The following is an 18,867-nucleotide window of genomic DNA, read 5'->3' as shown; positions in this document are numbered from 1 at the left end:
AATTTGATAGACCCACGATCACGTAAACTATTACCCTTCTCTGAATTGCAGACTAAGCATGAATTACCTCGCCAGGCATTCTACAGTTACTTGCAGATTCGCCACTATGCCCTGACCATAGCGCCTGGCCTACAATTCTCCCCCCCAACCCCATTTGAAAGCCTAATATTGGCGGGTACAGCTCAACGAGGCTTGATATCCAATATCTACAAAATACTGAATGTCTACTCCATGGACAACACCGGAAAACACGCATACATGCTAAAATGGGAGAAATTCCTCAATGAGGACATATCCAGAGAACAGTGGCAGGTGATATGGTCACAGGCGGCAAAAAGTTCGCTCTGCACGTTATATAAAGAAAATGCTTATAAAATAATCTTCCTATGGTATATGACCCCTGATGTACTCCACACCATCTATCCTAACACTTCCGACCGGTGCTGGAGATGTCTGCGAGATAGGGGCACCCTTTTCCACATTTACTGGACTTGCTCATTAATCGCCCCCTTCTGGAACGCGGTCCAACAACTTCTAATCAACCTCTTAGGTATACAGATCCCTATGGGTCCCAAGTTTGCCCTATTGGGACTGTCCCAACTTAAGATATCCACTCCCCGTAAAAAGTTAGTTCGACATATCCTCACAGCGGCACGGTGCCTCATCGCCCTCAATTGGAAAAAGAGGACCCCCCCTTCCGACGATACCCTATACGCTAGAATTAAAGATGTGGAGTTGATGGAGAGGATGACGGCCAGGATGCAAGATAGAACGGACGCCCACGATAAAGTGTGGGAGCTGTGGCACCTTCGGGAGGACCCACCTTGATCAGATGAACAGGCTACTGAGGTGAGGCACCTCTCCCCCCCTCCCCCACCCCTCCTTATTCTTCATCTTTACTCTCCTTCTTTCCTTTCCTCTTCTCTACCCGGAGTATTCTGTAGACTCCGACTTGTCCTTTTTACGCGATTTTTCTTTTGTGGATACACATGCTTCAAGCACGTGGTTGACATCTCAAGATCAGAGAAGAAATAGAACCTGGCATAGACTTCACTGTATACTGTCCTTCTCTTTGTTTAAACATTGTTTGGATATGAAAAGTATACACTCAAGTTATCTGAATGTGTATTGTACAACCTGATAATAAATAAATGTTATTTGAAAAAAAAAAATAGTCAAGTACATAAATTAAAAATGCCAAAAAATATCACCAGAGAGATTAGATGAGATCAAACCCAAAACGTGCCAAGCTTATTTTGGCACCATTTTTGGGGTGGCTTGTCCACCCAGGTGCAGGTCCCCTCCACAATGCCGGCCAGCGCGACATTGGTGAGTGTGGTGGACTTGCCCTCATAGGTTCATTCTGGGGCATTTGACTCACATGGTGGCTCCATCTCTTCACTTGGACACTTTTTGGATCACTTTGAACTGAAGTTTGCATTAGGTAATCCGATTTTCACTCTTCACCAGTATTTTTTTACTTTTGGGTTTCATCTCATCTAATCTCTCTGGTTATATTGTTTTACCTGACCAAATCATTACTTACAATATGTATTACTAAATGGAAATTTGCAGTTACTGTATGGTTATCCTTTGAATGAATTGTATTGGTTGTCTATGTCTATTCATGATTACCCTCATATAACATATTATTGATTTTCAATTAATTTGAATGTTTACACCTGCGTGCTTCATCTAAAGCCCCAATCCTAATGCCGCGTACACACGATCGGAATTTTGGTCGGAAAAAGCTCTGATGGTTTTCCCGACGGGATTTCGTGCAAACTTTCTTGCATACACACGGTCACACCAAATTCCGACGGCCAAGAATGTGGTGACATAGTACAACACGTAAGACGAGGACAAGAAAAAGCACCTATTAGCCAATAGCTTCCATCGCGTAGTTGAATCTGAGCATGTGTGAGTTTTTGTGCATCGGAATTGCATACACACGATAGGAATTTCCAATAGAAAGCTTTTCCGTCTTAAAATTTGAGAACATGGTCTCACATTTTTGCTGGTGGGAATTCAGCCAGCTAAATTCCCGATGGAGCATACACACGGTAGCATTTCTCAACAAAAAGCTCTCATCGGTCTTTTGCTGGCTGAAATTCCGATCGTGTGTACGTGGCATCAGTCCTCCTTTTTGTCTCATTTAGATAGGGATGGAGGCAATTGACCTTACCAGGTCACCGCCTCATTTAAAGTCCCAATGTTCTCTTTTACTATAATAATTGCATTTCCGTGTAGACCAGATATAATAAATGCAGGGTCCTGGGTTTGGTAACACTTTAAAACCATCGGCATATTTTTAGTACTCTGTGTCCCTGCTAGTAAAACACATTTATCTATTACGTCAATTTACCAATTTTTTTTTAAATATTATGCATTCACATCAGTCCCTGCCCTCAAGGAGCTTGCAATCCAAGGTCCCCATCTTGCATACATCCTTTGCAACCACGTGATATTGCAACAGAAATAAGAAAAAATACATTTTATAGTTGTCACTGGAACAGGACGTAATACTTGTCAAATGGTACCTTTCCCTTTGGTAAGATTTCCACCCACTTCCTTCCCCAGGGCAGAAGTAGAAAGAAACCTTCCCTTCCCTATGGGCAGCACAGATAGAATGAAGAGCCTGGTAGAAGCTCTGTTCTACACCATGCAAAACAAAAGCTTATGCTGGTTTTCATTTTAGAGCACACCTGGGTAATGCAAGCTGAGCATGCAATGAAAAAAAAAAAAAAATCTTAAGCAAAAGGTTACCTGTGACAACAGCATATAAAAAGCTTTGGTACACCCAAAACGTAAGCAACTGAACGATATACACATGTTGACTTTTCTGTAAAGAGTGGAGCTCGGCCCTTCCAGTTTCTCGAGTCTCCCTCACTAAGGTTGCCCGTTACCATAAAGGACTAAGGTTAGGGAGGCAATAAGGTGTGAAATTCCCAGGTTTGTGCTGTTTTTTTTTTTTTTAAAGCGACCCTTTCTTTCAAAAAAGAAATCAATTGGCAGGTTCCTGCAACAGAAGCAGTATAGTATTTTCCTCTGCAATCTGCTACCTTACTTCCGAGTTCCAGCGAAACAACAACGTCTGGGAATGTCCGATGTAAGGCCGCGTACACACGGGCGGACTGTCCGTCCAACTAAGTCCATCAGACAATCCGACAGACAGTCCGTCCTACTTTTGAATGAATGGACTTGACCACACACGACTAACAGACAGTCCGCTGAAAGCTTGCACGACGACGTGTACAGCACGTACGACGGGACTAGAAATACGACGTCCAATACACTGCAATGCAACCTTCGGCCGTGTAAATCCTTTCTGAGCATGCGCCATACTTAGTCCGTCCAACTAGCCTACTCACGAGTGGACTGTCCGCTGAAACCAAAGTTGGACGGACAATATTACGGAAATTCCGAAAGACTTAGTCCGCCAGACTGTCCGCTGAAAAAGTCCGCTGAAGCCCACACACGAGCGGACTGTCCGCTGAAACACGTTTCAGCGGACCAAGTCTGTCAGACAGTCCGCCCGTGTGTACGCGGCCTAAGTGTTCTCTGCCTCATTTTCTGGTAACAACCGCTAACCCCCATGTCACTGGCAAGTCTTAGTGAGATCTGAGCCACAGTACATAGAGAGGAACACAAACATTAACACTTGCTAAAGTGTAAAATGTTGGAAGTCTGGGATTGGAGCGCTGAAACAAAGTAAAAAGGTAGGAGCCACAGGGTCAGTGTACCATTTCTATTGCAGGAATCTGCCCTACTGATTTTTCTTAGGGAAATGACAAGGTCCCGTTATATTGCAAAAGTATAATCCTGATTGGTTACTCTGGCACCCATAACTGCTCTGTGCATAATCTAATGACATCCACATTTTTTTAGTTCTGCTCTCTCAATTTTCTGAATAATCTGAATTAGACAACAGATTTTTTTTTGCCAGGGATTATAAAAAGAGGGGATTAAAACAGTTTTTTTAAAATTTACCCTGCGAGGTACTCCTCGGCTAGTCACCTTTTTGCCTTCGATGCCATCTGTGCCCACATAGGACAGTTTCCGTCGCACATAGAAAAGCATGTCATCCTGTCGTGGAGCCAGTTTTTCCATAAAATACGTGGAGTACATCCATGTCCAAAACACAATGCGGTCATCTTTAAAACAACCTGAAAAAAATAAAATGAATACAAATTAATCTAGATTACCTGGTTGCTAGTTGTCTGGTGTTCAGTAAAAAAACTAAATCTGGTCCCACCATTTAGTTCAGGGACTCCAGACTGCTTATCCAAGTCTCTCTGCAACTATGCAATCCCAAGATATTAACAAAATGCAAAACATTCCCTTTCCTGCCCCACTGCAGGGGATCACACAGCACAGTACAGGCAAAAGTCTGCAGTCCTACCCAGAGGTATTGTGTGACTCCAACTTTATACAGCTGCAAAAGACGGAAAAAAAAAACCCCCACACACATACACAGTACATCTCTTCAATAGACCAAATTATCATCGATAAGAGCCTGTCAAGCTCAACCATAAAGAATTACAAGTGTTTCACAAGACCACACACCAAAAATGCGAAACAGATATTTACAACCTGACTTCTGCTGGCTCTCCACCCATCAGGAATATCCCTATAATGTGTTTCAACCAAGTAGGGCTTAACCGTAGGAGGTCTCTTAGATTAAGCCCTACTTGGGCGAAATGCATTACAAGGGTTTTATTGAAGGGTGGAATGCCAGCTGAAGTCAGTGTTTGTGAACTAAGTGGTGTCAGCACTGCCCTCTGTCTTTTGCCAAACTACTGAATCGCTCTCCATAACAAGGGCTTTTCTGTAGTCTCAAGATTCCAAGAGAACTAGGAAAGCCAATGGGGCTACTTAATACAACATAGTAAGGTTGCACAGATCACAGGTCTACTCAGAATGTCTGACATGATCAACAGGGTTTTTCTTTTGCAATTTCGAACAGATATACCAAAATGATTTCAATGGCATTTTTAATAGACCAAAAGTTAGCCAATAAGAGAATGGAAAAGGATTACATAAACTTTGCAAATGTACAATATTTTACTTAAAGGTGTTACTAAACCCAGGACCCTGCATTCAGTACCAAATACCTTTTTTCATCAGCAGTATATAGCAGTCTTGTGACTTATATCAGTGCCTGGCACTCGGTCTTATGTGGACATAAAGAGGAGGGAGGAGGATCAGAGAAGACAGGATCAAACAGCCTTTTTACACAATGCAGAGGATTAACCCCTTAGGTTCCATAGGGAGTATAGCAAGCATGCTTTACTGCATATACAGACTGATTTTACTGTTGTGGTTTTAGTAACACTTTAACCACTTCCCGACCAGCGCACGACGATGTACGTCGACAGAATGGCACGGGCAGGCATATTGGCGCGCAGGTACGTCCAATCTTCAATGCCGCCCTGCCATCGGGAGCACGCCGCCGGCTGCACGCTCCCGCGCCGGTCGGGACCCCCGTGAGTCCGGTCGCGGGACCCGTGGACTCGATCGCCGCAGGCATCCCCGCGATCGTCTCACGGAGCGGCCGAATGGAGGAAATGCAGAGTAAACAGCATTTCTCCATTCTGCCTAGCAACTAGTGACGCTGATCTCTGCTCCATGTGATTGGAGCAGAGATCAGTGTTCACTAAATGAAAGCCCAACCCCCCCACAGTTAGTAACACACCCCTAGGAACACTTAACCCCTACACTGCCACCCACTGGTTAACCCCTTCACTGCCAGTGTCATTTACACAGGAATCACTGCATTTATATAGCAGTGATTACTGTTTAAATGACAATGGTCCCAAAAATGTGTCAAAAATGTCCGATGGGTCCCCCACAATATCGCAGTCACAATAAAAATCGCTGATCGCCGCCATTACTAGTAACAAAAAAAATAATAAAAAATTATTAATAAAAATGCCATAAAACTATCCCTATTTTGTAAACGCTATAACTTTTACGCAAACCAATCAATCGCTTATTGGGATTTTTTTTTACCAAAAATATGTAGAAGAATACGTATTGGCCTAAACTGAGGGAAAAAAATGTTTTTTTATATATTTTTGGGGGATATTTATTATAACAAAAAGTAAAAAATAATGTTTTTTTTTCCAAATTGTCGCTCTTTTTGTTTATAGCGCAAAAAATAAAAACCGCAGGGGTGATCAAATACCACCAAAAGAAAGCTCTATTTGTGGTAAAAAAAGGACGTCAATTTTGTTTGGGAGCCACGTCGCATGACCGCGCAATTGTCAGTTAAAGCGACGCAGTGCCGAATCGCAAAAAGTGGTCTGGTCTTTGACCAGCAAAATGGTCCGGTCTGAAAGTGGTTAAGCACCTCTGAAGTTACTGGGGTAACAGCAGCTCACTAAATATCTTAAAATAGTGGCCAAGGCTTGCTCTCTATGCTGATGGCTAAGGGATTTGGTACTGTTGCATCAGAGGTTTCCGTAGGATTTAAAGGGGTTGTAAAGGTAATGCATTAAGGTGAAAAAACACCCGACAGCGCCGCCCCCCCCCCCCCCATCCCCTCGCTCGCCCCCAACGTTCTCTTCGCCGCTCACCCTGGCCGTTGCTTGGCTAGAGTGGATGGATTGAATGCAGTGCAGCCATTGGCTCGCACTGCTGTCAATGACATCCATTGGCGCGGCGCGCAAGCACTGGGAGGGAGCTCACACGAAGTTGTGGAGTCCTTGTGGGAGGGAGCTGAGACAGCCGCCGAGGGACCCCAGAACACCAGGTTCGGGGCCACTCTGTGCAAAATGAGCTGCACAGTGGAGGCAAGTATAGCAAAAAAAAAAAAAAGAAAAATTAAATAAATAATAATAAATAAATATATATATAACCCTTTAAGTACTTGGGTCTCAGTAGCAAATCAAAAGCTGTGTTGCTTTGGCTTGCTGACAAATTAGACTGAGAGCTGCTTCTGAGTTGCTTGTGCATCCACAATGACTTGTCTGAGATAGAAAAACAGTACAGATCAGATACAATTAGACTTTACGGGAGATAATCCTACTCTATTGGATGGCTGAAACAATTTACAAAAGATTTTGTAGATAGTTTGAAAAAATAAAAATACAATAAAACACTACCAAAAAAGGCTAAGTGATAAAAGCTTTGATGTTCACCTAAAATAGCACTGAAACCTCTGTACCAAAATCAAATGAAGTTTATGGGCCAACTAATATAAGCAATAGTATTGCTCGATGTACATATATACCGTATATACTCGAGTATAAGCCGAGATTTTCAGCCCCTTTTTTAGGCTGAAAGTGCCCCCCTCGGCTTATACTCGAGTCACCGCCGTCTGCCTACCCGATCAGCGTGTTGTGCAGACAGACGGCGGCCATTCCACTATTCAAAAGCCGCGCATCCCTGTCTGTGATAGGCGGAACACTCAATTTCACAGCAGTCAGTGGTCCACCTATCACGGACATCCGCTCATCCTCATACTACGGACGAGGATGAGAGGATGTCCGTGATAGGCGGAACACTGACTGCTGGGAAATTGAGTGTTCCGCCTATCACAGACGGAAGCGCGGCTTTTGAACAGTGGAATGGCCGCCGTCTGTCACAGACGAGGAGGAGAGGTGCGGCTTTTGAATGGCATGGCCGCCGTATGTTTTTTATACATGCAGATCGGTGCAAAATGGCACACAGAGGCTGCAGAAGGACACAGAGGCTGCAGATTGGCACACGGAGGCATGCACAGGACACAGGTAGGCTGCAATGGACACAGGGATGGACACAGGGATGGACACAGGGAGGTACACAGGGAGGTATGCAGCTGCAGATGGGCATTGTTGACCCTCTTTTCCACTCTTTTAAGCTGTAACAGTAGCTGCTGCATGTCTCACCCTCGGCTTATACACGAGTCAATAAGTTTTCCCAGTTTTTTTGTGGTAAATTAGGGGCCTCGGCTTATATTCGAGTCGACCTATACTCGAGTATATACGGTAATAATGACAAGCTGCAAGCTGAACATGCATTGAAAAACATTAAAAACGCACATTTGCATCAAACTGATCACAATCACAGATTCTAAAATATAAAATATTTAATTAAAAAAAAGCCGACAGATTTTATTCATTTAAAAATTAAATGGGAGCTGAGGCAGGACAAGTAATGAATAATTTAAAATACACAGCGATATTAAAACAAATGTCTGCACTGGTCTAATAGCTTCCTGTATGAAGTCTGATACCGTCTCTCCATTAATCGCAGGCAGTGGTAGGCATATGTCTCAGCTGGTAGGGATGACCTTAGGGAATCAATGCTTTTCATCGATTGAATTTGTAGGGGAATTTGGGACAAAGAAAAATGAATATATGAAGGGAGTGGCTTCATGCTACAGAATAATATACCTTAACACCTTTCAAGTATATGGCAGACGGGCGCTAATGTTGCTAAAATTCAACTTCGTTGCTACCAAAAGCATTTCAGCATAGAAGGGATAAAAATGAAAAATAGAGTTTCAGTAACAAGTGTGTTCAAAAAACAAAATAAAAAACCCAGTACATGTCTTACTCCTAACAGAGAAAACCTGTCTAATCTTTTTCTAGTTGCATAGCAAAGCCACTCGCAGACAGCTGATATAAACTATATTAAAATAGAGCGGAGAATGCGAGCCAGGCCTTCTTGTCCACATCAGTGCCTAACTTCACAAATGCCCATCTGGAAGAAAGGACAAACACGCCTATAGACACACTCCTAAACCTTGTGGACAGTCTTCCCAGAAGAGTTGATGCTGTTATAGCTGCAAAGGGTGGGCCAACTCGATATTGAACCCTATGGAATAAGACTGGGAGGCCATTAAATTAAATGTGCCGTGTAAAGGCAGGTGTCCCAATACTTTTGGTTAGAATATATATTAAAACACACACTGAGCATAATTAACGGAACACTTTTGTGTTTGCCCCTATTTATCATGAGCTGAACTTAAAAGATCTACAACTTTTTCTATGTACACAAAAGGCCTATTTCTCGCAAATATTGGTCACAAGTCTGTCTAAATCTGTGTTAGTGAGCGCTTCTCCTTTGCCGATATAATCCATCCACCTCACAGGTGTGGCATATCCAGATGCTGATTAGAGAGCATGGTTATTGCACAGTGTGCCTTAGGCTGGCCACAATAAAAGGCCACTCTAAAATGTGCAGTTTTACTATATTGGGGGGGGTCCGAAAACCAGTCAGTATCTGGTGTGACCACCATTTGCCTCACGCAGTGCAGCACATCTCCCTCACATAGAGTTAATCAGGTTGTTGATTGTGGCCTGTGGAATGTTGGTCCATTGCTCTTCAATGGCTGTGAAAAGTTGCTGGATATTGGCAGGAACTGGAAGGCGCTGATATACGCTGATCCAGAGCATCCCAAACATACTCACCGGACATGTCACCCACTGAGCATGTTGGCCATGCAAGAACTGGTTCCAGGGATTGTGTACAGATCCTTGCAACATGGGGCCGTGCATTATCACACTGCAACATAAGGTGATGGTCGTGGATGAATGGCACAACAACGGCCCTTAGGATCTCGTCACAGTATCTCTGTGCATTCAAAATGCCATCAATAAAATGCACCTGTGTTCGTTGTTCATAGCATACGCCTGGCCATACCATAACCCCACCGCCACTATGGGCCACTCAATCCACAACATTGACATCAGCAAACAGCTCACCCACATGACGCCATACACGCTGTCTGTCATCTGCCCTGTACAGTGAAAACCGGGATTAATCCATGAAGAGAACACCTCTCCAAAGTGTCAGATGCCATTGAATGTGAGCATTTGCCCACTCAAGTTGGTTACGACAACGAACTGCAGTCAGATGGAGACCCCGATGAGGGAGATGAGCATGCAGATGAACTTCCCTGAGACGGTTTCTGATAGTTTGTGCAGAAATTCTTTGGTTATGCAAACCGATTGTTGCAAACAGCTGTCCGAGTGGTTGGTCTCAGACCATCTTGGATGCTGCATGTGGAGGTCCTGGGCTGGTGTTGTTACACGTGGTCTGCGGTTGTGAGGCCGGTTGGATGTACTGCCAAATTCTTTGAAAGTCCTTTGGAGACGGCTTATGGTAGAGAAACGAACATTCAAGGGCAACAGCTCTGGTGGAGATTCCTGCAGTCAGCATGCCAATTGCACAGTCCCTCAAAACTTGCGACATCTGTGGAATTGTGCTGTGTGATAAAACTGCAAATTTTAGAGTGGCCTTCTATTGTGGCCATCCTAAAGGCACACCTGTGCAATAATTATGCTGTCTGATCAGGATATAGCACGCCTGTGAGGTGGATGGATTATAGGAGAAGTGCTCACTAATACACATTTAGGCCCCTTTCACACTTGTACGACTTGTCCTGTGACTTGGGACCGCAAAGTCGTATGACAAGTCGTTCCCCGCGATTTCCAACGACTAGCATTCATATTAGTACGACTTCAAAGTAGTCCCTGAACTACTTTGGTCTGACTTTGATGTGAGTTGAACAGGCATTCTCTGAAAACACGCGTCTTTGAAGTCGTGGTAGTGTGAAAGGGGCCTTAGATTTGTAAACAATATTTGAGAGAAATAGGCCTTTTGTGTACATAGAAAAAGCTGTAGATCTTTAAAGTTCAGCTCAGGATAAATAGGGGCAAACACAAAAGTGTTGTGTTTATAAGTGTGTGTAGTAATTATACATACACACACATACACACACATACATACATACACACATATATATACAAATATATCCTGTTTTTATCCAAACCATGCAGGTTTAGGAGATATCCACGGTAGCTACAGGTAAGCATTATAGTGGTTTACAACCACTTTAGGCGGGTACCTAGTTTTGACAGGTACCCGCTCCCACATTAACCTAGGCTCCCACTTCCGCCTACTCAATCTGAGTGGAAGTCTTCCTCATCCCTCTCCGCAGTCTTCAGGGACACATCAGAGAGGACTGCAGGACTGCTTGTGCATGCACAGTGGGCACCCAGCTGTGAAGCTGCAAGCTGTCAGCTGGATTTCTACAGTTGAAGGAGAACTGCAGGCAAAAAAAATTTTCTTAATTATGGTTAGAGCAAAGGAGTGTTGTAACCTCTGTCAGATTTTTGTTCACCATCTGTGTCCAATTGTGGTGTTTTTTCCTAACTTCCTTAGAGACTCCCAGGTCACCAGCGCTGGGAAGAACCCAAAATTTGGGCTTTTCTTTTACTTTTATTTTCGCTTTCAATGAGAATAGTAAATCAGGACAAAGATTGAATCGAGAGCACAGACAGGAAATAAAAAACTGACAGGTGTTCTAATACATCTCCTCTAGCCAAAATGTATGAAAAGTTTTTCTTAAGTGCTAGCTCCAGATGCGTTTTTTTCTGCACTAAAAATGCATGCAGTGTTTTCCCATATATTACAATGACATTTTTCTACACAGAACTGTACTGGAACCTAGCAAATTGTATCAAAAACACACTGGAACTGTGTGTGGTGTGAACTGTAAGCAAAAACTGATCCGGAATGTAGGAGGGCATTTTTGTGGTGTGAATTGGCCCTAAAAATGCATGCAGTGTTTTCCATGTATTCCAATGGCTCTAGTTCACACCAGTGCAATCAGTTTCCGATGCAGAAACGGAAAGCGCACAGAACTGCATCTGGTGTGAACTGGCCCTTAGTTATACTTTAGGACGCTACCGCCGGGGACTGAAGATTGGTGGAACAAAGAGCTCAGGTGAGCACAGCGCTGGATCCTGGCACAGGTGAGTATCTTTTTATTAAGGGCCAGTTCACACCACAAAAAACGCACTCCAGATCCATTCCAGATGCGTTTATGCATGCGTTTTTTTTAATGCTTTCCAGATGCATTCCAGGTACTTTTTTCTTATTTTTTCACTATGCTAGGGTAATTTTTGATGCGTTCCAGTGTATTTTTGATGCGTTTTACTGCATTCCAGTACAGTCCAGTGCAGGAAAAATGCAGCATGTTCTACTTTTTTTTTTCTGGAACTGAAAAGTCCTGGAACTGACTGCACAGGTGTGACCTATGCCATTGGAAACCATATAGCCTACTTTTCATGCGTTTTTGATGCAGAACAAAAACACACTGGACTGCATGTGGTGTGATCTGGCCCTAGAAGTTAGCAGCTACAGGTTGTGCAGCTACTGATTACATTTTTTAAAATTAGACAGAAGCTCCTCTTTAACCTAATTGGGGTTTCAACCCTTTCCTACTCTACTATCCAAAACACTTTAAATTAATTGAGAAGCTATTTTTCCTGCGTCAGTCAAAGTTTGTCAGTAAATCCCATTTCTGCCTTCAAAGACATGAACATGTGTGCTAAGTGAACGAACCACAAAACCATGAAACGTGACCCATAGCAGCAGGTACAGATTGTTCAATTCCTGTTCACTTCTCTGCCTTTTGGATTATAATCTTTGTTTAGTCCACAAACTCTTGTAAAAGGATTTGTTTCAAATCAGAATTACAATGTCAAAAAGGCCAGGAGAGGTAGGCAAGCCCAATGGTCTAGGGGGTACTGAGTGGGCACCGTCATAGAACGAGGACTTGTGGTGCCAGACATTAAACACAAGACCCTGCAGGCATCAGGTCATGGCAAGTGTGCATCTACAGAAGGGAAAGGTTGGATCTGTTAGGTTAGGGGTGGGAGGCAAAATAATAAGTGCACTTTGCCTGAAAGTGTACTTATTATCATCAAATAACAAGCAGGCACTCCCATGTGGCCAGCATCAAAGAAAAGAGACATGACTACACAGAGGGTGTGGTATGGCCCTGACCAAAGAGAACCCCCTATGAGCCAAAGCAGGAGAGAGTGGTCAAAGATGTGCCTTAAACCTGATAAATGCGCGCCCTACAAGGTGGTGGTTCAAGCTAAAGGCAATTTCTGAAATTCACCACAGCACCCCAAGCACGTAGAAATGCAATGGAGATAAAATTCCTGGCCAAACACATTACCGCATTAACAAACCACTTTAAGAATAATGCACTTGAAGTGATAAGCATGTTCTCTCCGGCCTTCATGGATAGTTGGTGGGGCAGAAGTTTCACTAACTGAAGGCTATACAGCTTTCAAAAAGCAATGGAAGTAATAAAGGGGTACAGATCTGTGGAGGTGGTCATTATGGTGACAAAAAGCTTCTGACCCCAAACACACACTATATGGTCTGGTTCAGGAAAAACTCTGCCATGCATTAAAATTGAAGAAGAGATGGCGTTCCCATAAAGCCAGATTACCAGTGACAAGGGCATGGTATGGAGCCCTGCAGTAACATTGGAACCTTGGCACCCTGGATGTTTTGGAACTACATTTCCTATGATGCTCATGCGCTCTGCGGCGTAGTTGAGCATCATGGGAAATGTAGTTCCAAAACATCCAGGGTGCCAAGGTTCGCCACCTCTGCTCTAGGGGCAGGTCAGCTTTTCCCTATTTTCACATCTGAAGGATTCATTTTGACTTATGATTACAGCATACCAATAAGCCAATTATGACAATGGCCATTTTAAAAAAAATATATATTATTATTATACAGGTTTTATATAGCGCCAACAGTTTGCTCAGTGCTTTACAACATGAGGGCAGACATTACAGTTACATTACAATTTGGTACAAGAGATATCAGAGGGCCCTGCTCGTTAGAGTTTACAATCTAAAAAGTAAGGGGCAATTGATACAGAAGGTAATAGCTGTGGGGGATGAGCTGATGGAGGAAGTAAAACAGTGTTAGTTAGAAGCAGGATAGGCTTCTTTGAAGAGAAGGGCTTTCAGGGATTGCCTAAAGATGGATAGATTAGGGGACAGTTGGACAGATTGGGGTAGGGAGTTCCAAAGGATGGGAGAAGCTCTGGAGAAATCCTGGAGGCGAGCATGGGAGGAGGTGACAAGGGAGCTAAAGAGCAGGAGGTCTTGAGATGACCGAAGAGGGCAGTTTGGTTGGTATTTTGGGACTAGGTCAGTGATGTAGCTGGGGGCAGATTTACGGATGGCTTTGGAAATTATTGTTAGTACTTTGAATTTTATTCGTTGGGTGCACCTGAACACTTAAAGCAGCCAATTGTCTGGCTTAGACCAACATATACATTTAGGCAATAAAAGCATGAATGTTAAGAGGACAAAAAAAAAAATTGTCCATTGGTGCTAAGGACAATGTGCTTTCACATCTACTATCGAATGGCTATGCCTACCTTTAAACATTGAAAGCCACACACACACACACACACACACACACACACACACACACACACACACACACACACACCATCTCTCCGACATAATGAGAACAGTGAACGCCTCAGTGCTTGTTTTGTAATTGTTCTCTAAGGGCTATATTCAACTTTAATCTCAGCACCAAGGCCAGCAATACAGCGGGAAGAAATAAAAAGCATTGATCAGGAGTAATTACACAGCGACACCCTGGCCCTTTCAACTGGACACTTGAGTATTGTGTGGAGAAAATCCAATCCCCAACCCTTGAGTCTTTATTACATGGTGACAATGCATGGGCTGGGGAAAGGCTTGACAGGCCACTTAAAGTTGTTCTGGCAATAAACGCAGTAAAACTGACGTGTTGGTTGAAGCAGTTCTAGTTCTTCTGCTTTGTTTAGAAGATACTGTATTCCGAGCCATCTAGCTGAAACCGCTTATTAACTCAGCTATTTGATTTTTTGGGGTACACATGAATGGGCCCTGACACAATCCTCCTCTTAGCAGTGAGAATCGGTGAACTCCTCTGATCTTCCAGTTTCTGGCGGGAATATTTGGACAACAGCCTATTCCTCCCCATAGGATGGACACCCTCCAAAGCAAAGCATGCCTATGACTAGGGATGCACCAATACCATATTTTTTTTACGAGTACCAATACTGTTTTATTTTTAGTACTCACCGATACAAACTACTGATACCTACCCCAACTCTTGTTTTCACTTCAGCTTTCAGCAATGGTACAAAGCATTGAAAATTTACAAAATAGATTTTTTTTTTTTCATTTTGCGCTTTTGCAATGTTCAAATATATGTTATTATATATGAGTAGAAATATTCACTAAGGGTCCTTTCACACGGGGCGGATCAGTTCTGATCCGCCCCGTGGATATCCGTTTGCTCAGCGGGGATCACTCCGTCGATCCCCGCTGAGCAGGGAGATGACAGGTCCGTCTCTGCACACTGCGCAGGGACAGACCTATCACAGCGCCGCTCTCCCCTATGGGAGATCGGATGACGACGGACCGCAGTGCCCGTCGTCACCCGATCCGATCCGCACACGGATGGAAAAATAGCTTTTTCCTCCGTTACCCTTTTTCGGATCAGAGTGGGTCGGATGTCAGCGGACATGTCACTGCTGACATCCGACGCTCCATAGAGCTCTATGGAGCACCCGTTCAGGTCCGCCTGAAAAACTGACAGGCGGGCCTGAACGGGACGTCAGTGTGAAAGGGGCCTAACAAAGAAAACAAAAACAGGATGCATTAAGGTGAAAAAGCATGAGGGTTTACAACCCCTTTAAGTGGCCCTCACTCTTCAAAAGGTTGAGCACCCCTCTTCTACAGTCTAATAATCTTAAAATTAATGAAGTAGCAGGACATTTTTACACCAAATGACTAGATACACGGTTCCCAATTTTCAACCCGGAATTCACTGTTTCCAACTTTCTGCTCCACTAAATTAAAGGCTTAGTTCACCTGTCTAACCACATTTCATGTTATACCCATATTTAGGGTGAACCATAAAAAACATGGCCTCATTCGTGAATACTCCACCCAAAATGACAGGGTGCTTTCACCTGGCTGGAGCACCACGTTTATCAATTTAGTGTGGCTGTACATTTAGAAAAATACAAAAAAATTATAGTATCTCACAAAATGAGTACACCCCTCACATTTTTGTAAATAATTTTATTTCATCGTTTCATGTTACAACACTGAAGAAATGACACTTTGCTACAACGTAAAGTAGTGAGTGTACAGCTTGTATAACAATGTAAATTTACTGTCCCCTCAAAATAACTCAACACACAGCCATTAATGTCTAAACCACTGGCAACAAAAGTGAGTACACCCCCAAGTGAAAATTTCGAAATTGGGCCCAAAGTGTCAATGTTTTGTGTGGCCACCATTTTCCAGCACTGCCTTAACCCTCTTGGGCATAGAGTTCAACAGAGCTTCACAGGTTGCCACTGGTGTCCTCTTCCACTTCTCCATGACATCACAGAGCTGGTGGATGTTAGAGCCCTTGCACTCCACCTTCTGTTTGAGGATGCCCTACAGCTGCTCAATAGGGTTTAGGTCTGGAGACATGCTTTGCCAGTCCATCACCTTTACCCTCAGCTTCTTTAGCAAGGCAGTGATCATCTTGGAGGTGTGTTTGGGGTTGTTATGTTGGAATACTGCCCTGTGGCCCAGTCTATGAGGGGAGGGGAATCATGCTCTGCTTTGGCATGTCATTGTACTGTGCTGGCAGCACTCATGCAGCTCCAGACCATGACACTCCCACCACCATGCTTGACACCATATGAACCAAATAAGTTTATCTTGGTCTCATCAGACCACAGGACATGGCTCCAGTAATCCATGTCCTTAGTCTGCTTGTCTTCAGCAAACTGTTTGCAGGCTTTCTTGTGAACAATCTTTAGAAGAGGCTTCCTTCTGGGACGACAGTCATGCAGACCAATTTGATTCAGTGTGCAGCGTATGGTCTGAGCACTGAAAGGCTGACCCCCCCCCCAACCCCTTCAACCTCTACAGCAATGCTGGCAGTACTCATATGTCTATTTCCCAAAGACAGCCTCTGGATATCACGCTGAGCACTCAACTTTCTTGGTCGATCATGGTGAGCCCTGTTCTGAGTGGAACCTGTCCTGTTAAACCGCTGTATGGTCTTGGCCACTGTGATGCAGCTCAGTTTCAGGATCTTGGCAATCTTCTTATAGCCTAGACCATCTTTATGAAGAGCAACAATAATTTTTTTTCAGATCCTCAGAGTTCTTTGCCATGAGGTGCCAGGTTGAACTTCAAGTGACCAGTATGAGAGAGTGAGAGTGATAACACCAAATTGAACACACCTGCTCCCTGTTCACACCTGAGACCTTGTAACACTAACGAGTCACATGACACCGGGGGGAGGAAAATAGCTAATTTTGACCAATTTAGACATTTTAACTTAGGGGTGTACTTCCTTTTGTTGCCAGCGGTTTAGACATTAATGGCTGTGTGTTGAGTTATTTGGAGGGGACAGTAACTTTACACTGTCATACAAGCTGTACACTCACTACTTTACATTGTAGCAAAGTCTAATTTCTTCAGTGTTGTCACATGAAAAGATATAATAAAATAGTTACAAAAATGTGAGGGGTGTACTAACTTTTGTGAGCTATTGTATGAAATAAGGTCAGACTTGGGTGTTAAGATTAAATGCACACACTGCTAGTTTTCATCTTGACACAGGCTGATTAAAAATATACATAGCTGTTCCCTGCCATCTGTGCCCGATAGCAATTCTACCAGACGGCATCCAAATCTTCGCAGCACCAGAGCAACGTTCAGATAAACCAGAGATGAGTGCCAGTTGTGTTGTATTAACAGACACAAGTTGGAGTATAACAGAAGAAACAAAAGAATGATGAAATGGTGACTACAGCATCCCGAGGACTAACTGCAAGGATTATCAGACTGATGCCGTCTCTGCACAGAAAGAGTTGGGGAAAGAGAGGGGTTTATGCCACCATTTTGCAGGTGGCCCTCCTATGACAAATATCTCAAAGGCAGCAGGACATCAACACACCCATCCACTGGCAGATGTGGTCATCTTTTGCTTGTACTAAACATATCAGTTTTATATACTTGAAGACATAGTCTTGTCATCACAAATGTGCCAAGCAACAAGCTTTTCCATGCACAAGAACATGCAGAAAAATGCGCAGTTAAAGCCTGCAAACTTGCTAAGCACCAAAAAGGTGAGAGTTCTTTTGCCAAGTTAATCGAATATTGGGAAACCTACTGAAATGAACTGGCTGCCTTACATGTGAAGCAAAAAAAGATTGCATTATTGTGGTGCCTGAGGTGGGGAGGGTTCCCTTCTCTTCCCGGCCCCACAGATGCAACAGGAAGTTAAAAGGAGACCTCCCACAATGAGGGGAAATCCATTCTCAGTCGTCTTGGTCTACAGAAAAGGTGTACCCATTGGAAGATTTCAACCCACATCAAGTCCTGGGGACAACCAGGTTTTCAGCAACCCCCCACCCCCCCCCCCCCCTTTTATCCAAAGGAAAAATGGTAACCAGTAAACAAAAACGTTTGGGGGGCAGGTTCACGTTCCTCTTTAGGCCCCTTTCACACTGGGGCGGTGTTTGCGTTGGCGGTAAAGCGGTGCTATTTTTAGCTCCGCTTTACTGTTTTAGCGGCGGTATTCGGCCGTTAGCAGGGCGGTTTTAACCCCTACTAGCGGCCAAAAAAGGGTTAAGACCACCCGCAAAGCACCGCTGCAGCTAGCGGTATAGCCGAGCTGCCCCATTGATTTCAATGGGTAGGAGCGGTGAATACACCGCTCCTTCACCGCTCCAAAGATGAGGCTAGCAGGACTTTTTTTTACCGTCCTGCTAGCGCACTGCTCCAGTGTGAAAGCCCTCCGGCTTTCACACTGGAGTGAAAGGGGACGGTTTTTTTCAGGTGCTATACAGGCACCATTTTTAGTGCTGTAGCTCCTGAAAAACGCCTCAGTGTGAAAGGGGCCTTAAGATAAACTAAAACCCCCACACTTTTCTACTTGATCAGAATCAGTGTTGGCTTACAAAAGAAAATAGGTAATGTAGATACAAAGTATACATTTTATTCTAGAATTTGTCTTAGATCCCTTTCACACTGGAGGAGT

At 43.8% G+C, this 18,867-nt stretch overlaps 1 protein-coding gene across 2 annotated transcripts in view; it reads right to left on the bottom strand.

Annotated features, from left to right (window-relative positions):
• KIAA0930 (KIAA0930 ortholog) overlaps positions 1–18,867 on the bottom strand; it is a 105,123-nt gene that overhangs the window by 45,532 nt on the left and 40,724 nt on the right. The window contains exon 2 of one of the 2 annotated variants that reach the window (XM_077469360.1): positions 3,991–4,166. In XM_077469360.1, coding sequence (XP_077325486.1) covers positions 3,991–4,166 — 176 coding nt within the window. The remainder of the gene's footprint in view (positions 1–3,990; positions 4,167–18,867) is intronic. The other variant, XM_077469363.1, reaches the window with a different exon arrangement.

The sequence above is a fragment of the Lithobates pipiens genome, unplaced genomic scaffold, assembly GCF_037356315.1.
Source record: "Lithobates pipiens isolate NorthernLeopardFrog02 unplaced genomic scaffold, aLitPip1_a1.2 Scaffold_8, whole genome shotgun sequence".
Classification (NCBI taxonomy): Eukaryota; Metazoa; Chordata; class Amphibia; order Anura; family Ranidae; genus Lithobates; species Lithobates pipiens.
The sequence above is the reverse complement of the archived record's forward strand: the minus strand, read 5'-3'. Positions and strand labels throughout refer to the sequence as shown.